This window comes from Lygodium microphyllum, chromosome 10 (genome assembly GCF_053477565.2).
Source record: "Lygodium microphyllum isolate KBCC chromosome 10, Lygodium_microphyllum_v1.1.10, whole genome shotgun sequence".
Lineage (NCBI taxonomy): Eukaryota > Viridiplantae > Streptophyta > Polypodiopsida > Schizaeales > Lygodiaceae > Lygodium > Lygodium microphyllum.
The window spans coordinates 53,125,284-53,148,893 of NC_141144.1; the positions used below are offsets into that span (position 1 = coordinate 53,125,284).

Genomic DNA, 23,610 nt, shown 5'->3' on the forward strand with positions numbered 1-23,610 from the left:
TTCAAAACTGGTACACAACAAATATGATGATGATGCAAGATGATCTTCAGAATAACATTGGTGTTGGTTGACGGGATGACTAAAACAAAATTCTTTTAGGGTTTTAATTAAGATTTTTTACTAAGGTTCATTACAACCCCACTCACATCAACATTTGCAATAATATGATCAAATGCATCTATAGAAATATAACATATCAAGATTATTGGCATGATACAACATGAGTACACACAAGGCTAACATAGATAGATTGCATATATGTACAAGTCATAGTGTACACATTCACATAATTGGCTACGAATACACATATGTAAACTTATACCATGTATAATAACCTATACATATGCTATGCATACCCATAACTCTATTAATGTATATACTTACATATACATAATACATAGACAAGCTACCTATACATATAGATTGTACACACACATACATATAGACTATGTAGACACATGAACATATACATATGACTACACATGATATGTGTGTGTGTGTGTGTGTGTGTGTGTGTGTATACAAACACACATGCTTACACATATACATATGTTAGTGTAGTCTATGCATAGTATATGTGTATGCATAGACTAGGAAAATATGCATGCAAAGGTCAATGTGTATGCATATACATAAGCTCTCTCAAAGTCTTGACCATACATGAGCCCCTTGAACCTAAATCAATCTCTATGAAATAAGGAGGATATGATAATATTTTATTTCATACTTTGGCTAGTAACTACCAATCTTGAATCCAATGTATAGGATTTTTCCCAATTAGCATATTACCAGATCACAATAATAGACTTGTCTTGATAGCTCAAATACCAGGGCCTCTAAAATGGGATTAATGAAATAAGGAGGATATGACAAGTTTTTGTTTCAGAGTTAGGCTAATAAGTATCAACCTTGAATCCAATGTATAGGATTCTCCCCAAATACCTATTACCATATCACAATAACGAACTCCTCTTGATAGCTAAATTATCATGGCCTCTGAAATAGGTATTAATGATGGCTTTAATAAGGTTAGATATCCAACCCTCCCCATCCAAATACATATAGTGTCATGTACATACAATATATACATCCTCATATGAGTTCCAAAAATAACCTAACGATGTAAAACAATAGTTATGACATTCTCATACACTTAGCCATTGCAATAACAATTAATAATCAGAGTACAAGAAATACAACTAAACATCAAAGGAAACATAAGGCATGCCTTTGAATGTTCTTCTTCACCTTCTTCTTTTGTCTCTTCTCTAAGTAGCAATGATAAAAAATCTAATCTGACTCTAAATCCTAAATTCACAAGCCCATAGCAAACCAAAAAAAGAAAAAAGAAATTAGAAGCCCATTATCAAATAACACATCACGTTTAAACTCGTAGGGAAATGTGTAGACAAAGAGCTTTAAAATATTCAAGTACCTCAAGGACATGCATGGATTGATTACAACATGAATTTTTGAATTCCAAACCACTATTAAGTCACAAAGCATCAACCTTTCTGTGCCTCAAGCACCAAATATTTGAGAGCAACCTAATATAGAAATGAAATATATAGTTCAATGGAGATGCCCCACTTATTCTTTCACCTTTAGATAAGCATGCAAATTAAAACACAAGGAGGAAAATGATTTGACCTAGATACTAGAGATAAGGCATTTGCAAAAATCATAAATCAAAATAAAGAATCATAATCGTAACACATTTCAAACCATATATAAATTGTAGTCATAACACCTATAATCTAATGTTAAATTGCATGTGTAATCTTATATTGTCCATTGTGATTCAAAAAATTTAACTACATATGTAACCCCGTATTAAGCCTAAAAAGCTCATGCAAAGCTTTGTATCTATATCAACAACTCAATATATGTTTCATGAAGTACAAAAACAATAGAAAAACAATATGGTAGAAAGCGAAAAAAAATAGCATACCTTTGAGGTGGAAGAAAATGGTTTTTTCTTCTCCTATGAGTGTTCCTTGATATGTAGTGAAGTCTAGCTTTGAGAGCTTCTCTCTCTCTCTCTGTCTCTATGAGTGTGCTTGTAGCTTTTCTTTGTGTGCACATCTTCTTTTGTTTCTGTGACATTGGCATTAATTTGGTGTATGTTATCATGGCTAGTGTGTAATTCAATTGAGCTATGAATGTTTGTACTTTCAAAAATATGCATTGGTGCTTTGTATACATGCTTAATGTTTGGTATCGCTTTATATAACAATAGTCACATTTGATATAAACAAATCTAATCATGTCATTCTATGTAACAATAGTCACATATGATATGAGTAAATCCAATCACATAAAATATCTATGAGATTGCTAAATCAAATACTTTCTACTTGTCTTGTGTCTATCATTCATTTGTCAAGCCACCAGATTGCAAAAATGTTGTAGAACATTTTAGTGTTGAAGTAATCATACATAGTAAAATAATCATATTCAGATATTAAAGTAATCATAAAATAGAGTGTATTTTTAAGCATATTTCGATACTGAACTAATTAGAATTTGAAAGGTCCTTTTGAAACATTGATGCTATTTTGATATGGCTCAAATATTTGGATAGGAAAGAGTTCATAACATCTAAAAAATAGCATTTAAGTCTTGCATTCCATGAAATCTTACAAAAACAGCTAAGCTATAAAAATATGGAGCCCAAAGTTGAGACCCAACGTCGCTCATAAACGTTTTCGAAAGAGACTTTGATAGCGCGGTCTTGATTTTTTCTGGTGCACAATCGTGAAGGGATTAATGTCGATTTAGCCTGAGATAGCGAAGCAGACACGTGAGTTTTGTGTACATGCATTGATATGACAAGATACAAGGTCGACGATGTCTATGAAACAGCATGTCACTGTCTGCATCGAACTAGCTTAGGAGGTCTCTAAGGTTGGATCTCTTCTGTTGCAGTGCACGGAAGATCCTTGACAGGTACCGGAAATACACCGGCTTTGCAAGAAATGCAGCACAAGCTCAAGGTCCAGAGGTAACTGATGTTGCATCTCTCTTAGTATTTCATTCACGATATAAGTAAAAGCCCACAAAATGGCGAATATCTAAATAATGAAGGATATGAGATTCTCCCGTACTTCTGTGTATGTGCAGAGAGAGAGAGAGAGACAGAGAGAGAGAGAGAGGCAATTTCACTTAAAAGACCTGTATTTACAAGCCGCTCATGGCAGTATGGGAAGGATAGAGGATAGCAGCCATGGACGAGAAGTATAGCATAGCCGAGGAGGATTATAGCACGGCCAAGGGTGGCCATCCTGTAAGGTTAAGAACACGCCATGGCCACTCCAAGTGTGAACAAACTGCTGCCCAAAGCTCTCGCCTGTGTCAAGAGTCTTCCTATAGCTGCTTCCAACTGTCACAGAGTGACTGGATTAGAGCTCCCCCGAGGTGCTATACATTGATGCCCTCTAATTGTGGTACATAACCATACGTTTTTGTTCAGAGTCTCCAGGCACTCCAAGCGAGAAGAACTTGTCGACTCCATCCTGTTACAGTTGTGCTACCCAAATACCGATTGCTAGGCACCCATGAGCTTATACAAGCCATAAGAAACAAGAAGAATCGCTAAAAGATATTGGAGAAAGCATCCATTATGCTATGCTTTTCCTTAGTTATGTGATGGGCCCAATCCAATGTCAACTTACATCAAGATGTGTCTACCAACCTAGCTTCTATTAGCAATTGAGCTAACTAGCTTTTGGGCGACTATTAAAGCTGGCCACAACCACTCCCCCGGATCCCGGTCCAACATATCTAAATGACTATCTTGTTGGATCCAAAGATGCCCCTGCTAGATGCTTGACCAAGCTATTTATTGATCGAATTGTCATGTCTTTCCTTGGAGGCCTATGAGTCTAATCCTCCTCCAAGGGTTGTTGAGGAAGGCAAGACTTTGTTACCCTCTATCTAAAAGTAAATGGCTACCCTTCTAGACCTCTAACTCTATCTGCCACTTGCACTCAAATATCCAATATAGTTAAAATTTGTATTGCCCCACACATGTCCTAGCTTTCATAGGCTCTTAGTGAGGTGGGGCTAGTGAGTCCTAGGGGATCCTTATATCAATCTTTGGCCCTCTAGGATTCGCCCCATTTCAATATCCTAATTCCTACTATAGTAACTCTAGATATACACCCTTGTAAATGTCTCTCCATACCCTGATGGAGCAAACAAGATCAACCTCCTAGCCAACCCATTGAATGAGATTATATTCCTTGAGTTTCATCATGTCACCATATTCTCAAACATATAGGCTCGAGATGGTAGATTGTTGGAATTCACTCAAATATATATCTCTCAAGTCATATATCTATACTCCAAGTGCCAAATATTCTAAGGTCCACAAATGAGGAGAAACTATGATAGGCCCTCTGCATTGGTAGGTTCCTAATGGAAGGGGTCTAACCTTCAAGACCAAAGGGTTCCTAGATTGCCTACATAGACTTGACCATTGGATTTCCATAAGAAACAAATACCGATTGCTAGGCACCCATGAGCTTATACAAGCCATAAGAAACAAGAAGAATCGCTAAAAGATATTGGAGAAAGCATCCACTATGCTATGCTTTTCCTTGGTTATGTGATGGGCCCAATCCAATGTCAACTTACATCAAGATGTGTCTACCAACCTAGCTTCTATTAGCAATGGAGCTAACTAGCTTTTGGGCGACTATTAAAGCTGGCCACAACCACTCCCTCGGATCCCGGTCCAACATATCTAAATGACTTTGCATTTGCATGGAGTGTGGATTCATATGGCATGAGGAAGAATTCATCCATATACTTGATTATGGCATATCTGTGATATTTAATTTATGACTTTTATAGGTGATTGTATGATCATTCTATATTAAAATAGTGATTATATATGGACCACTAGCATTAGTGGTGGCAACAAGAAAGAAAGGTTGGGAGAAATCAAGCAACTAGAGAATGGGTGCATGGGATTTCAAAGTAATAAAAGATTTTTGTTGACTAGGGCCCCTATGAAAAAAGAATATTTTCTCGCAACAATATAGTCAAATGCAAAGAAATCAGGGAAACATTTCTAATATTTTTTTTGTAAAATCTAGCTAATCCTAGAAAAGTTTGAGCTTCATGCGAACTCTTGGGATTAGGTAAATCTTTTATAGTTTACATTTTTTTAAACGATCAACTATGATAACTTTAGTAAAAACTATATGACCCAAATTTTCAATTTGATTTCAGAAGAATGAACTCTTATCAAGATTCAAATACAAAGGATTTTTGTGCAATAGTACAAAAACAATGTGAAGAAATTTCTTATATTCCTGTTTTGATTTATTGAAAACAAGTATATAATTAAAGAAAACAATTACAAAACCTTGATCATCTTGAAAATTTCTATTTATCATGTAGGTAAACATAGCTCCTCTATTAGTACGACTAAAAGGCATAATAATATATTCATAGTGACCAAACCACGTCTTAAATGTAGTCTTAAATACATGCAAATTTCATAATATTCTAGTTTGAGATCTATCATGCCAAAAATTTTATCTCCTTTAAGTTTATTAAGCAATTCATCTAGAAATTAGCTCTATTGATTTTTAAGAGTCACTTTGTTTAAGGCTTGATAATCAATACATCTTCTATATGTTTTTTTGTTTCAATCAACAAGACAAGTGTAACAAAAGGAGAAACACTAGGATTAATCAAACTATTATCTAACAATTCAATCAGTTGTCTTTGAATTTCTTTTTGATAGAAAGGACTGTGTATCTATAGAGTTTTGTGCAATGGAAAAAGTTCAATTTTTTAATTTGATTATCCTTGTAGTGATGGTAACTTAAGTGGATAATTATCTATAAAACCAGGTCTATATGAGTCTAAAAACGTTTTCTATGGGGATGACAATGGACAAGACTTAGACTTTTTAACTTCAATTATAAAAATCATGTATACCTTGTATGGCTTTCTTAGTGCTCGGGTAGCTTATGTGTGATTGATTATTGAATACACTTCAAATTTAAGGTAGCTAATCATAGAGATTGTCTGTCCTTAGAATTCAAAAGTTATTGTGCTAGTATAATAATCAATGGTAGAGTTAATTTGATGTCTAAAAAGCATATCAAGGATAATCTCTCATGATCGAAAGAGGTGCAACTAAGGAATCACTTTTTCCTTTATACTTACCCATAGAAATTTCTAAACCTTTAATTTTCCTTGTTTCATTATATCTAATGCCTTGAAATGTAGATTTAACCTTGTGTAATGGAATAATTTTTAATTATAACCTCCTAATCCATTTTTTTGAAATACAAAATCATGATATCTATCATCATCATGCAAAATAGTCGCATTTGAGTCATGCCTAGAATCTTTCATCTTCAATAGAGCATGCAAAGAAATAGGTATACCTTATTTCATACTGTAATGTGTTCATAGTTCAATCAAAGTTGCATTCAAGTAACTTCTCGATATTGTGAAATTGGGTCGTGCTTTGATTATTATTGGATGGTAAGAAAACACAACAACCAGATCGATAATAACAAGGTTTTCCATAATGCTAGCAAGTAATTTTGGATTTTTTATTTTAAAAATTAAGATTTACACTTCGAGGCTTTACCTGGTGCGCAAATCGGATGTTGGATGCATATATAACAAGCATCAGAAGGTCTCCAAGAACAAAGAACTCTACTTTAAGCTCAAAAATCAAGAGAATAGACTTGCACGACATGAAGCAAAAAGACCAATTGGGTACAATCTCCCCCCATGCCTTGTGTGAGCGCTTCACAAGGCATGTACTTAAAATTGTATTCGTATCAAAGGTAAAAATAAGCTCACTTTTACAATAAGCATGCTTTAGCTTTTGTATTTACTTTTTTTCAAATAAAGAATAAAGCAGTTGGGTGGCCCAAGAGTCGAGTTGTGCCCAAATACAATGTCCAATAGTGAAATATTTAAACCGTGCATCCATGCGCATACAAAATAATAAATATTTATCGAGTGCTTCAATAAATAAGCACGTCTAAATAGATATTAGTGCCTTATCTTTAATAATAAGACGCACACCCATAAAAAATGATAATTTATTCTAGATAATTTGAATACATGCTATGCCTAGTGCTTTCCAATGCCACCGCTGCCTACTCTACACATCAACTGAAGTATTCACAATTGTTGGAAAATAATAAAATTAAACCGAGAAAAGTGAATACCTAGCAGTCTTTAGCTACAAAATAAATAAATAGGTTGGAATTCCGTCCTAACCTTAATTTAATACGAGTGCACTCTAAACTCATAAATGTCCATTAATTTAAATATGTATTTTGTGGAATCACCCACTGTGGAGTCACCCACATGCACATGAAATTAACATGACGCTCGAAAAGAACACGCATCCCCGTCAAATCCACACACAAGGAATTCACCTTGTGTAGGAGCCTCAGCAAATAAATATAGTTTTATGGAATCCATCGCAAAACCCCACAGAATCCACCGTGGAATATGCCTCCTGGCATCATATCCTCGGGGTGGGATAGCAATTGTTCTTAATTGCTATTAGCTCAATGTGGAGCGAGTAGTGAGGGGTAAGCATTTAGATCACGGGCGTGCATCCATTGAGCCTCTTCAGCAGGATGATTTTTAAACTTAACCAAATATCTAGAATATCTACGGCCAGTTCTAGTAGTCAGAAAGTTAGTATATAGAATAGTTTCAGGTTCAAGGATTTTAATTTCTTCTTTTAACAAAGGAGAGTTTTCATAGACAGGGTGAACATGTAATTGGCCTCTAAAAGGTCGTAACAAACTGATATGAAAAGTATTGTGGATTTTTCAGTGTTGGGATAATTCTAATTTAAATGCATTGTCATTGATTTTGTGAATGATCTTGAAAGGTCCATAAAATCTAGGGGCTAACTTAACAATAGGATGTTTCTCAACACTTTGTAATCGTCTCTTTTCAATGCATAACCAAACATAATCATCAATTTTGAAACTCATAGCTTTTCTTTTCTTGTTAGCTTGTTTAGTGTATGATTGCTTCGCTTTCGTAATCATATATTTGACTTCAGCAAAAATAGTAGCATGTATATTGGCAATATCATCAGTACCTTTAACTTTGTTTGACAATGATGTAACAGGTGTAGGCAATTTATATCCATAAATGATTTCAAAAGGTGCTTTCTGTGTAGCTGTATGTGGTGTATTATTGTATGCAAACGGAAGTAAATGTAAGTGTATATCCCATGTTTGTGGTTTTGAAATTGTGTATGCACGCAAAAGATCTAAAATTATATTGTTAGTAGCTTTTAATTATCCATTTGTTTCAGAATGAAATGAAAATGAGAAATCAATCTTTATACCTAAATTAGCAAAAAAATAGTCCAAAAATTATTGCAAGATCTAGAATCACGGTCAGAAATAATAACTTTTGGCAAACAATGGTTAATGAAAACAGTTTTCAAAAACAATTGAGCAGCTTGAGATGCAGTTAATGTTTTCTTGCATGCAATGAAATATGCTTGTTTGCTAAATCGATATACAATAGTCGAAATCATGTCATGATTAGCTTGGTTGTTAGGCAAACCAATAATAAAATCCATTGAAATTTGTTCATATGGTCGTTCACGAATTAGTAAAGGCATTAATAAACCATATTGCTTACCATGGTATCGCTTAACTCTTTGACAAATTAAACATTAAGATACAAAGTTAGAAATATCAGATTTCATCTGTGGCCAGTAAAAATCTTCAACCAATATATGTAAAGTAAAAATAATATCTCTATGGCCTTGGTATGGGGGATAATGAATTTCGTGCAACACAAATGATCGAAATGGAACAGTTATACACAACCTTTTCTCATAAAACATAAATCCATCAAAATAAGACAATGAATCTATTGGAATCCAGTTATTTGCAACTATTTTATTCCAATCAACTTGAAAACTGGGGACTTGATCATAGGTATCTTTCATAGGGTTAAGGGAATCAAAAGATATTACAGAGATATTATGGATAGTTTGTATTCTACTCAAAGCATCGACAACAACATTTTCTTTTTCGGGTTGATATTGGATAAGTGGATAAAATTTTTGAATAAAAGTAACCCATTTAATATGACGGTCAGAAATTTGTGGCTGACTAAGCAGATGTTTGATACTTTGTTGGTCAGTTTTGATCATGAATTCAGATCCCATTAAATAGTGTTTCCATTGACGTAAAGCTTGTACTACAACTAGTAATTCCTTATCATAGGTAGAATACTTGAGTTCAAATGGTTTAAGTTTGCAGCTAGAGTAGGCTATGGGATATGAATTTTGCATAAGGACAGCTCCTATTCTAGATCCACTAGTGTCAGTGAGACTACTAGGAAGAATGGTCTATTAAAGTCAAGTAATTGCAATACAGGGGCATGTGTTAAGGCGTGTTTCAGTAAATCAAAAGACTTTTGCTGATTTTCAGACCAATGATATATAATACATTTCTTTAATAATTTTGTCAAAGGCAATACAAGCAATGAAAAATTTGTCACAAATTTTCTGTAAAAGCTAGCAAGACCTAAAAAAGAATATAGTTCATGCACATTTTCAGGTATCAGTCAATTCAAAATTGCTTCTATCCTTTTAGGATTAGCTTCAATACCATCAGATGAAATAATATGCCCTAAGAAATTCAATTTGAGTTTGGAATAATTCACTCTTTTTAAGATTAGCGTATAATTGATTCTCTTTCAATAATTTGAAAACTAAGAATAAATGTTCATAATGTTCATTCTCGTTCTTATTGAAAGCCAATATATCATCAAAGAAAATAATTATACAATGCTGATGCTTCAAAAATATGCGATTCATCATAGGACTAAATGTGGCTGGTGCATTAGTTAAACCAAATGGTATAACAAAGATTTCACAATGTCCAAATTGTGTTTTAAATGCAATTTTAAAAATATCAGGTGTATCCAATCATACTTGATGGTATCCAAATTTAAGATCTATTTTGTTAAATATTGTGGCCCCTTGTGGCTTATCCATGAGATCGTATGGCTTTGAAAACATTATTAGTAATAGCTGGTAGTTTAGAGATGTTGGGATCTAGTTGGAAAGATGGCTTAGGATTTGGATTTGTGTTCGATGGTAAAATAGGGGTTTGTGGTCTAAGATTTACGGAAAGAAAATTGAATAAAGCAATTTTGATTGAATCTTTGAAAGTTAGAATTGAATTGCTTTATATCGAAGTTACTGTTAATTGGGAATTGTTGTGGTTTCTTCTCTTGTCCTTGAATTTTATCTTCAGCATTATGGGCCAAAGAAATTGCATCCTCAATAGTTGTTGGCTTGAACATGTTCACCTCCGCATAGAAGTGACCAAGAAAACCAGGCATAAACTTGCCCTTGTGGATTGCCTCAGGTATGTCTTCAAGCATTCGAAGTTGCAATAAGGCATTCTAGAAACGCTCACTGTATTGCAAAATAGACACATGATCTCTTTGTTGCAGAAGATCTGGTGCACAGATCGGATGTTGTATGCTCGCGTAGTGAATACCGGAAGGTCCCCAAGAACAAAAAAACTCTACTTTTTGCACAAAACTCAAGGTAGAAAGCATGCAAGACATGAACAATAGACCAATTGGATGCAATCTCTCCCCATGCATTGTGTGAGCGCTCCACAAAGCATGTATTTTATGTATTAATCATCTTCAAGCTCAAATAATAGCCCAAATTACAAAATAGCACGCTTTTGGCTTTTGAGTTTGCTTTAGCACAAGATAGAAATAAAGCTAATGAGCGGGCGCCCAAAGAGTCAGGCATACCCAATATAATGTCCAAATACAAATATCATAATCGTGCGTCCATGTGCATACAAAATAATAAATAAATATCCAACGCCTCAATAAATAGGCGCGACAAAATATAGGCGCCATGCCTAAGGTATGCACCCGTCAAAATATAAGTGATAACTCGAATACATGCTGTCCTCCAATGCTTTCCTCCGCCACTGCTGCTATCTCTACACATCAACTGAAGCATTCACAATTGTTAATAAAATAATACAATTAAACCAAAAAAAGTGAATACCTAGCAGTCTTCAGCTACATAAATAAATTAACTGGTTAGAAATCAATCCTAATCTTAATTTATCACAAGTGCGTACTCTAAACTTATAAACGTTTATTAATTTAATATATATTTTGCAGCATCACCCACTATGGAATCACCCATGTACACACTAATTAATGAAACGCCCGAAAAAGATAGGCGTCTCCGCCATCAACTTCTCACACAAAGAATCCACTTTGTGTATGAGCCCCGGTCAACAAAGTTTACGGAATCCACTATAAAACCTCACGGAATCCACTATGGCACAGAATCCACCATGAAATATGTCTCCTCGCATCATACCCCGGGATGGGATAGCAATTGTCCTCAATTGCTATTAGCTCAATGTGGAGCTAACAGAGTGGGAAAAGCATTTAAGTCTCTAGTGTGCATCCATTAGGCCTCTTCAACACGATGGTTTTTAAACTTGACCAAATACGCCAGTTCTAGTAGTCATAAAGTCAGTATCTATGATAGCTTCAGGTTCAAGTACTTCAGTCTCTTCATTTAACAAAGGTGGATTTTCATAAATAGGATGTACAGGTAATTGGCCTCTAAAGGGTCGTAATAAACTAATGTGAAATGTGATGTGAATTTTTCAGTGAGGTGGTAATTCTAACTTGAATGCATTGTCATTGATTTTGTGAATGATCTTAAATGGTCCATAGAATCTAGGTGCTAATTTCACAACTGGGTGTTTATCTATACTTTGTAATCTACATTTTTCTATTCTCAACCAAACATAGTCATCAACTTTGAAATTCATGGCCTGTCTTTTCTTATTGGCTTGTTTTGTATACGATTGCTGGGCTTTGGTAATCATGTCTTTAAACTCATAAAAAATAGTAGCGTACATACTAGCAATATCATCAGCACTCTGAATTCTATTTGATAAAGATGCAACAGGTGTCGACAATCTATAACCATAAATCACTTCAAACGGTGCTTACTGTTAGTGGCTTCTGTTTGTCCATTAGTTTCAGGATGAAATGCAGATGAAAAATCAATCTTTGTTCCTAGGTTAGGAAAGAAAGTAATCCAAAAGTTGTTACAAAATCTAGAATCACGGTCAGAAATAATAACTTTTGGTAATCCATGATTAGTGAAAACAGTTTTCAAAAACAATTGTGCTACCTAAGATACTGTTAAAGTTTTCTTGTATGGAATGAAATATGTTTGTTTACTAAACCTGTCTACTATAGTCAAAATCATATCATGGTTAGCTTTAGTATGAGGTAAACCAGTAATAAAATCCATAGAAATGTATTCCCATAGTCTTGATGGAATAGATAAAGGCATAAGTAAACCATATTGTTTACCATGATGTCTCTTAACTCTTCGACAAACCAAACATTCAGAAACAAAGTTAGATACATCAGTGTCCATATGTGGCCAATAAAAATCTTCAGTTAATGTACGTAAAGTAGATATGATACCTCTATGACTTTGATATGGAGGACAATGAATCTCATTTAAAACAAAAGATCTAAATGGAACTGTAACACATAATCTCTTTTCATAAAATATGAATCCATCATTGTAAGATAGTGAATCAATAGAAATCTAGTTATTTCCAACTAATTTATTCCAATCAGCATGAAAAGTAATGTCTTGATGATAAGTATCTTTCATAGGAGTTAGAGAATCAAATGATATGACAAAAATATTATGAATGGTCGGTCTTCTACTTAATGCATCGGCTACTACATTTTCTTTACCTGGTTGATATTGAATAAAGGGATGAAAACTCTAAATAGAAGCTGCCCATTTGATATGTCGGTCAAATATTTGAGGTAGACTAAGTAAATGTCTAATACTTTGTTGACCAGTCTTAATCATAAACTCAGAATCCATTAAGTAATGTTTCCATTGTCTTAAAGCTTCTACAACAGCTAATAATTCTTTATCATATGTGGAATATTTAAGTTCGGAGGGTTTCAGTTTACAACTAGAATAGGCTATGGGATGATTATCTTGCATAAGTACGGCTCGTATTCCAGATCCGCTAGTATCAGTAACTACTAAAAAGAATGGTCTATTGAAATCAAGTAGTTGTAATACAGGAGCATGGGTTAATGCATGTTTCAATAAATCAAAAGATTTCTATTGATTATCAGACCAATGATAAACAATACCTTTCTTTAAAAGTTTAGTCAAAGGCAAAGCAAGTAATGAAAATTTTTGCACAAATTTTCTGTAAAAACTAGCAAGACCTAGAAAAGAACGTAACTCATGCACATTTTTACGTATTGGCCAGTTTAATATTGCTTCTATCTTCTTAGGGTCAACCAATACCTTTTGATGACACAATATGACCTAAATATTCAATTTCTGTTTGAAAGAACTCACTCTTTTCCGGATTAGCATACAATTGATTATCTTTCAACAACTTGAAAAACAAAGACAGATGTTCATAATGTTCTTTCTCATTTTTACTGAATACCAAGATATCATCAAAGAATACTATAACACAATGCTGGTATTTCAAAAATATGCGATTCATCATTCTACTAAATGTAGCAGGTGCGTTAGTCAATTCAAAAGGCATCACTAAAAATTCATAATGACCAAATTGTGTTCTAAATGCAGTTTTGAATATGTCAGATTTTTCTTTAGCTTGCAGTTCATTCACCCAAATTAGATAAGATTTACTACTTTTGCGTAATGCACGTTTAGCTTGAGTATGAGTAAGCAATGGAAAAGCATTAGATGCATGCATACCATACAATGTAATGTGTTTTCCTTGAAAATGAATATTAATTGAATGCGTGGAATAATCTATGTCAAGATTATGCTGATGACGCCAAGGCATACCTAAGATAATATCACTGCTGGACTATAATAGTACAACTAGAAAATTGATTCTTTTAGTATATTCACCAATTTGAATTTCTAAATCATGCACCTCTTGTGTTCCATTATACCTTGTGCCTAAGAATGCTGCTTTAATGCGATAATACGTAGGAACAGTTTGTAATTTCAATTCTTTCATTAACTTTGTAGAAATAAAATCATGTGTACTACCATCATCATGCAAAATAATCTTTTATTTTCCATGCACTAAACATTTCATTGTGAACAAAGAATGTGGAGTTGGCATACCTGGTAAAGTATTCGAAGGAGTAGTAACGTCATCCTCATCTTCCGTAAAGTCAGGCATTTCTTCATATTCTTCATCTTCCATTGGTCCAAGATAGTTGATATGGACAGGTGGCTTCTTCGATTGGCAATTGGTTGCTAGATGTCCAGGTTGATGGCATTTGTAACATACTATAGGTTTGGCTTTAGATACATTGTTTGCAATGGCAGGAAGTCTAGGAATATTAGAATTTGGCTGTGAAGATGGCTTAGGGTTTTGATTGGTATTCGATGGCAAAGTAGGTGGTTTTGTCCAAGACTTATGGAAAGATGATGAAGGAAATCGACTTTGATTGAATCTTCTAAAATTTGAATTGAATTGCTTAGAACCATAGTTACCATTTGCTTGAAATTGTTGTGGACGCTTGTCTCTTCCTCGAAGCTTGTCTTCAGTGTCATGAGCTAAAGAAATTGCATCTTCAAGAGTTTCAAGCTTGAACATATTGATTTCAGCATAGTAATGCCTAAGTAATCCAGACATATACTTGTGCTTGTGAGTCGCTTCAGGTACATCTTCAAGCATGCGTAGTTGGAGTAAAGCATTCCAAAAGCGTTCGGTATACTGAGAAATAGGCTCACGATCTCTTTGATGAAGAAGGTCCCATTGCTTTATGGCTTTTTCATGGAATTATGGAGGAAGGAAATTATGCGAAAACTTCTTCTTGAAACTCTCCTAGGTAGTGGGACAATCTATACTCTTACGAACCACGGTCCACCAAAGAGATGCTCTATCCACTAAATGATTAGTGACACACTTGATTTTATATTTTTCAACGTATGTTTCCTCATGAAAGTAATCGTCAAACTGACTGATGAATGCAAGAACAGTCTTTCCATCCCGAGTGCCATTAAAAGTAGGGAATTTGAAATTTCTTTTATTTATCTTTGTTTCTTTGCGGATAGATTGAGCTTCGAGAGTCACATCGATGGTTCGTCGGATAAGATCTTCGGATTATGGTTCCTCTTTGTCAGTAGTCGATCTTTGTAAATTGGCCAATTGAACTTGCAATGCTTGCGGGGCTCTTCGTTCTTCGTCCAACTGCATCATAGTTAAATCCAACTTTTGTTCCACCGTAGGTTCATGAAGACCGCATTCAGCCATTAAATCATCCATATTTTGTTCCGTCATCCTGCAAAACTTCAAAAGACCTCACACTCTCAAAATCCAATTAGTAGGATGAGCGTAGCTCAAAGTCGGGTGTACAAGGCTTATAGATTTTTGTTTGGCTTTCATGATCTTCAACTTTGGCAATTGCGGGGTTTGAAATCTTTGTAAATTCTGCGTATGTCCTTCTGCGTGTGCTAAAACTGGTTCAGCAAGTCTGCGTATGCGAACAGTCTTCCAGGGAACAACTTTGCAGTTCAGTGCTTTTGTGCAGGAACAATCCTTATGGGAGTTTTAGGCATAAGTCAATTCTGACTTCTGGTGACTTGCTCGACTTGTAGAGTACCAAAACTTATGAAAGTTGAGAAACTTTGGAGCTTTGTGTGACTTTGAACTTGCTTGACTAAGCTTAAGCCTAGTCTTACTGTAAACAACGAATTTTAGGGAGGGTCTTACTGTAAACAACAAATTTTAGGGAGGGGGGACCCGTTTTTTGCGCCAAATTTTACGGATGTTGCTGCCTGCCGCCGTCTTAAAAAATTGAAGCTTTCTAAGCTTCTTATTAAGCTTTCTAAGCTTTAAACTTAAGCTTTTAAGCTTTATGAAAGATATGGGCTTATCTCTGTTGACTGTGAGAAGACGACTTGGAGAAGAAGATGTTGGAGTGGTCCTCCGCCGTTGCAAGCCGGTCCTTCGCGATCAGAGGGCTGTAAACAGAGATTCTTGACCGCCAGGAATCCACCCGTATCGACCGTTCGCGATGAGACTGATTGTAGAGCTCGATCGTTCCAGGAGCTCCGCCTTCGCACAAGATGGATAGCGATTGGAAGCTCTCGATCTCAGCTTTACTCTGATACCACTGGTGCACAAATCGGATGCTGTATGCTCGCGTAATGAATGCCAGAAAGTCCCCAAGAACAAAAGAACTCTACTTTTTGCACAAAACTCAAGGTCGAAAGCATGCATGACATGAACAAGAGACCAATTGGGTGCAAATTCCCCCATGCCTTGTATGAGCGCTCCACAAAGCATGTATTTTATATATTAATCATCTTCAACACTCTAAACTCATAAACGTTTAGTAATTTAATATGTATTTTGCAGAATCACCCGCTATGGAATCACCCATGTACACACTAAATTAATGAAACGCCCGAAAAGGATACACGTCCCCATCAACTTCTCGCACAAAGAATCCACTTTGTGTATGAGCCTCGGTCAACAAAGTTTACGGAATCCACCGTAAAACCTCACGGAATCCACTGTGGCACGGAATCCACCATGAAATATGCCTCCCGGCATCAAGATCCCACTGTTTGATTGCTTTTTCGTGAATTAAGGTGGAAGAAAATTCTGCAAAAAATTATTTTGAAAAACCTCATAAGTAGTAGGACAATCAATACTTTTGTGGAAAACAGTCCACCATAAAAATGCTCTGTCCACTAAATGGTTAGTGACACACTTAAGTTTGTCTTTTTCAGCATACTGTTCTTCATGGAAATAATAATCAAATTGATTGATAAAAGCAAGAATAGTCTTTCCATCACATAGGCCATTAAAAGTACGGAATTCGAATTTTTTTTTACTTATCTTAGCTTCTTTCGTGACAGATTATGCTTGAGTCTTGCATCGATCGTACGTCGTATAACATCTTCGGGTTGCAGTCCCTCTTGTCGACAGTAGATCATTGAAGAGTATCAAGTTAAGCTTGCAAAGTTTGATGTGCTGTTCGTTCCTCTTGAATTTGCATCATAATTAGATCCAATATTTCCTCCACCATTGGTTCTGGTAAATCACCTTCGGCCATAAAATCTTCCATATTATGATCAGTCATCCTGCGAAATTTCAAACAATCTCACACACTCGAAATCTTGTTGACCAGATGAGTGTAGCTCAAAGTCAAGTTTACAAGGCTTGGTTTTTTTAAAAAAATATATGGATTTTTGTGATCTTTCTTCTTTTTGTGAGTACGAAAATTGATGAAATCCTTCTTCAACAAATACTTTGCCTGTGTAGACTACGTATAGCAATTTGCTTGCTGGAACTTATCTTTGTTACAGCATGGGTGTGAACAGAGGCTTGTAGGGAGGTTGAAAACAAGTTCAAGATTGATTTGGAGAAGAGCTAAGTGCGAATGCCCGCTAGGAGGGAAATTTAAAGGTAGTAGTCTTTAAGCTTTAAGCTTTAGTAAGCTTAAAAAGCTTAAACTTTATAAAAAAAACTTGACTTCTCTGAAATCAACATGGCAGGACGGCAGCATCTTCTTGTCGACGTCGACTGCAATGAATTCATTCTCCCGCCATCAATGATTAAATTTAGATAGGAAAAAGTGAAGCTTAAGCTTTTGTTAAGCTCTTAAGCTTATTTTTAATGAAATTTTAAGTTTTTGTCTCCGAGAAGAAAAATGACTTTTAAAGAGACTTCTCGGGTGGTCCTCCGCTTCCTGAGAGTGGTCCTTGCAATCCAACAACACAGCAGGGGGTTCTTCATCGTCAGGAACACGTTGATATTGACGGATTGTCACGAGAATGACTGTAGAGCCCATTCGTTCCAAGAGCTTTGCCTTCGCGCGAGATGGCAAGCGATTGGAAGCCCTTGATCTCAGCTTCGCTCTGATACCACTAGCGTGCAAATTGGATACTGGATGCATACGTAGCGAGTACCGAAAGGTCTCCAAGAAAAAAGAACTCTACTTTAAGCTCAAAAATCAAGAGAATAGACTTGCCCGACATGAAGCAAAAAGACAAATTGGATACAATCTCCCCCCATGCCTTGTGTGAGCACTTCACAAGGCATGTATTTATACATTTATTCATATCAAAGTTAAAAAATAGCCCAATTTTACAATAAGCATTCTTTAGCTTTTGTATTTTTTTTGTCCAAATAATGAATAAAGCGGTTGGGCGGCCCAAGAGTCGAGCTGAATACAATGTCCAATATTGAAATATTTAAACCGTGCGTCCATGTGCATAAAAAATAATAAATATTTATCAAGCACTTCAATAACTAAGCGCACCTAAATAGATATTAGCGCCTCATCTTTAATAATAAGATGTGTGCCCATCAAAAATGATAATTTCTTCTAGATAATTTGAATACACGCTATCACCCAGTGCTTCCCAATGCCATCGTTGCCTACTTTACACATCAACTGAAGCATTCACAATTGTTAGAAAATAATAAAATTAAATCGAAAAAAGTGAATACCGAGCAGTCTTCAACTACAAAATAAATAAATAGGTTGAAACTCTGTCCTAACCTTAATTTAATACGAGTGTACTCTAAACTCATAAACATCCATTAATTTAAATATGTATTTTGCGTAATCACCCACTGTGGAGTCACCCACATGCACATTAAATTAACATGATATCCGAAAAGGATAGGTGTCCCCGTTAACTCCTCGCACAAAAAATCCACCTTGTGTAGGAGCCCCAGTAAATAAATATAATTTACGGAATCCACCGTGGTCTCATAGAATCCACCATGGAATATGCCTCGTGGCATCATTACCTTGTTGCTTGAATTATTGTTATTATTACTCATGTGTATCCTATGTGGTCATCTCCTGTGTGTGAGCCTCAATCTAAGTGAGAAAAGTACATTATGAGATTTTACATTGTGTTTATTTGTTATTTTATATGGTTTGGATACCTTGTTATGTGGAGGGTACATTTGTGCATTTCTTTTTTAAGGTACATTTGGTCATTTTTAGGGTTTTTCCATTTTTTTCCAATATATAGATAGCATTGTCTCCCATGCTCATTATGCATCATTGATCCTTCATGATCAGCTACCCCTTCTCATTCTCTCATCCCCTTGCAACTGTCTAGCACTCACACTCATGTGTAGAGCTATGTGCTAGGATGAAAATTGTAGCCTTATGTCTTCAATCATTGTAGTCATGTTAATCCTTCTTTCACTACATTCTCTGTTTATTTGCTTCTCTTCATGTTCACTTTCCTCTTTCAATTGTGCACTCTCATATGGTATCACAGTCCTGTGTGGGTGCCAAGTATCTTGAAGAGGAGTATACTATGCATAATAAAACTTGCCAAGTATCATCCTCACATATTGTAGACCTTACCTTTGAAGTCAAGCAAAGCAGGGCAACCTATTCTGAGCCCTTTACTACTGTGTTTATTAGGACAGATGTGTGTTTTGTACCTAGGTGGCCTTATATAGACTAGGTGGTATATTTCTAGACTAGTGGTTTCCATCTACACATGACTAACCATTCTACTAGCTAGGTGGTACCACTTTGCACATTCAAACTTGAATTTTGTGCAAGCAACCCCTAATTCTTTGATTTTTGTAGATAGTTCATCAATCCTCTTGGGTGGTACATTTGCAAGCTAGGTTGTACCTATTCTCTGTTGTTGGGCAGCTAGCACACTCCTTTATTTATTGTTTTTATGTACTTGTTGATGATCATTGATGACTTGGAAAACTTCTTTCTACTATTGAGAGACCTCTTTGTCAAGCCTAATGTAGGGTAGATGTGTCTTTATTTCTCCCTTATGCTTTGCATTGGATCATCTCTCTCACCTCAAATGCTCCTCATCTATACTACTGTCCATTAATCCTTTCTAATTAGCACATCCATAGACCCTATATAAGTGAAGGATATCTCACTTATAGCATCTTCTTTGTTTTCTTTTATGTACTTTATTGAAGGACATATATAGCCAATGTGTATGATTTAACACCATATTAGAGAATTTGAGAATTTCCATGTACTTTAGGAACCCCCAATACCTTTATTATTTGACCACATGGTTAAATCTTGTTGTTTACTTAAAGGTGGAGTCTACCCTAAATGCTAAGCTACCTTCCCAAACTCCACTTTCAAATATAGCCATGTGATCAAATATTTTTCACTTATTTGAAATTGAGACTTATGAAATTTCCAAATTTTCTAATATGGTAATCTTTTGGGAATCATGTGGTTTGAGATGATTCAAATCGATCATCATTATACCTCTCTTTCCTACTATATTCTTCTAAGGCATCTAATTCTCGATTAGCATTGATGGTATCTCTTAAGCAGGTGCTAGTCCTACCCACTTTACATGCATCCAAAAAGCTACATGGAATGAACTACCTACTTTGGTCATGCTAAATAGAGTGCCTTCTCGACAACTATGACCTTTGAGATCTCATTACTATCCCTATATCCTAACCTATCATGGGTCCTCATGATGTGTGACTACGGGTTTGATAGCTTTATGGGATTTGTTGAGTGCTAGATCCTAGTCTTTTTTGAGTTGTACAAATTCTATGCCCATAAATTTAGGCATCAATTATCTTATGAGTTGAAGCTATCACAGCTTTCTATTGCAAATTTTCTTATGGTGATAGATCACATCCATAGGATGGAGAAGCTTTGAGATGAGGTTGCATACCATGATATAGAAATTTCTCAAGAGGACCTAGCTATAACACTTATCTCATTTCTTTTATCATCGATATATGATGTATTCTACACCAACCTTCTCACTTCTTGTAATTGGGAGACTCTCAGCTAGTTTCATTAGTTCTCTACCAAGATGCACGCCATAGTGAGATGGATTCTTAAGGATCTTGTGGACATGGTCATGCTTATGAGGCTTTATCTACAAATAGTCGACAAGCTAAGTAGAAGAGAGGGAAGAGTAGGAAGTTGGAGTTATCTTTTGACTTTGATATAGATTTTCTGGAGAGGCATACTGATTATTCCACACTTCATCATTCATGAATGCTAATATCCCCTCTCAAATCTTGAATGTGGTTGAAGGCCAAAATAATATGTGGATCCAAGGGTGGTATGAAGAGTGTAATGCCAAGAAGTCAATCAGGATGAAGAATGTCAGCCAAGGAGCATGACCTCCTCTTCATAGAAAAATTTGATCAAATGAAGGGCCACCAAAGGGCTATGGAAACAGAGAGACCTTGAGTGGATCACTCATGAAAATGGGAGTTGAGGATGGGTGACCCAAGCCTTTAACCCAACTAGGAGATGATAGTGAGGAACTATTGATGGTACCATAAGCTACATAGAAACAATAGGGACCAAGGCTAATGGACAAGGGATGGTGTCTCGATGAGACAAAGAAAAGATATTTCCACATAAAGAAAAGGCTCAAAGTAGAGTGGAAACCTTGAAGGAACTTAGAACTTGGGAAGCCTTCTCTAAAATTTAAATGGCTAGGAAATCCACATCCACATCACCAATATCATCCCCTCTGAAAGAGAAGGGAGATCCAAGGAAACCACCAGAGGAGATGGTGCGAAATTAAATGGAACTGATGGGATACATGATACACAATTAGAAATGTGTGTGGCAATGGAAAGCTACCTTAAAGGCCATGCACAATGTAATGGAGCATAGATAGTCCCTTGCCTGCCAACTCATAATGAAAGTGGCTCCGATAGTAAAATTCTCAAAAAATGTGACAAGGTCGCTAAAGACAATAAAGGTTCCAAGTTGAGGAAGGCCATAACCTAAGAGAAGAGAGAAGCCCAAGTCTAGAATATGTAGAGCCTCACAAATAGAGCTCCATGGATGGTCAGACAATAGAGGCAATGTGACAATACCACTAACATGCACCAAAGAAATGTTACTAGTATTGATAATACCCTTTGATGGATGTGAATGCTAGAACAAACCACCTTGGGGAGATATATGACTCGATGTGGTACTATCAACGAAGGAGCTAAGGTTGCTCAAAAAATAGGATAAATGTGTAGACACACTGACTCGATGAGAACATAAGGCAACGAAGTAGATTTAGACAAAGGCTTTAATGTAGATCGACCTGTTGGGGTAAAAGGCCTCTAGGCCTGCCCATGTATAGTGACCGCCCATATTCTTTATTCATATATAATATGATAGTGTAATAAGGCTGTCAGTTCAATGGGACAGCACCTACATTGTGTGTGCCTTTCTCTCCTGCATCTTTCTCTTCTCCTTCTCCACTGCGATTGCATCCCCTTCAACTATTATCTGAGCTTTGGATCAGGGCTTGATCGTGGAGCTTGGCCCAGTATTACTTCAGCCCGGATTGAATACCTACAGCGTGGAGCTTCAATGCCAACCATAGCTTCTTCCCCTCGAGGTAAGATTTCATCTCCTGCATCTCCGTGGCCCTCATAGGCTCTTTGCAGGTGTTCCTTGGCTTCATTGGGCACCTTGTATGCCCCTATTTGCCCCCTTATCCTTAGCATAACCAGCAAGCCCCATAGTAGCAACTCACGTTTTTTTTTGCGCCTATTTCAAAATCTGGCTAAAAAATCCCATTTTTTCTCATATCTCGGGCTTCCGAAACCCGATTTAGATAATGTAAGAGTCTAACTTGGGGTTTTGGCATGCTACGGATGCAATGATGATGCTAGATCTGCCAAATTATGATCACAAAAGTTTGTGTAACAGATCTGAGTTGATTTATAGCAAGAAAATGTCATGCTCTTAGCTTATGTGATGCTTTCGTCGAGGCTTGGTATTTGATGCCCAAATGATTTGGGGATGTTTGCCCAATGTTTTGAGATGCTTTGGGACTTGTTTTGAGCTTCCATAGCTCGATTTATGGAGGGATTTACCACTGTACATTGTTTAGGCAGCAAGGTTTTATCAAGGACGGCTTATGCAAAATGCTCTTTGTTGACATTCGGGTGTCCTGTTGGATGTATTGATGCTTGGTCATCATGTTTTATGCCCAAATATACTATTTGAGAGATATTGAGCCTTGATTTGGATGCAGACACTTCATTGTTGGTTGGGATTTATGCTACCTTGGTTGACATGTTATTTTACCTCCAGTTTGGTTATATCTATGGTCTACGGGTGCTCCCGACTACTTGGGATGATATGTTGATGTATTTGGATGATGTCACTTTGATGTTTATGCTCCCAGATGCTTCTTGAGCAAAGAGTAGAGTTTGATATGGATGCTTTTGGATTCGACTACAGTATGACAGATGTTTGGGCTTGAATTGACTTGCATTTGAGAATTTTGTGGAGCAGTTTGCATTTGGTTGGCTTATCACTTATGCATCTTGGATGCTATTTGGCCCTTAATGCCCCAATTATGGATCTCAGATTTACTTGGATGCAAATATATGTTTGAGCAATGCTTGCTCCATTGTCTTGGTAGTTGGTTATTGAGCTTTCATTGCTCATTGATGCTTGGTTCTTTGCGGGTTAATCCTTGATCACCGGACTTCTTGATAGTGCTTGGGTTTAGCAGTTATGGCTTTGTTGCTTCTGTGTTGCCTAGCTTCTATGCTAGTTGGA

At 36.1% G+C, this 23,610-nt stretch overlaps 1 protein-coding gene across 4 annotated transcripts in view; it reads left to right on the forward strand.

Annotated features, from left to right (window-relative positions):
• LOC148030001 (uncharacterized) overlaps window positions 1-23,610 on the forward strand; it is a 160,035-nt gene that overhangs the window by 79,582 nt on the left and 56,843 nt on the right. For all 4 annotated transcript variants that reach the window (XM_087687184.1, XM_087687185.1, XM_087687186.1 and 1 more), the window contains exon 2: window positions 2,929-3,004. In XM_087687184.1, coding sequence (XP_087543310.1) covers window positions 2,929-3,004 — 76 coding nt within the window. The remainder of the gene's footprint in view (window positions 1-2,928; window positions 3,005-23,610) is intronic.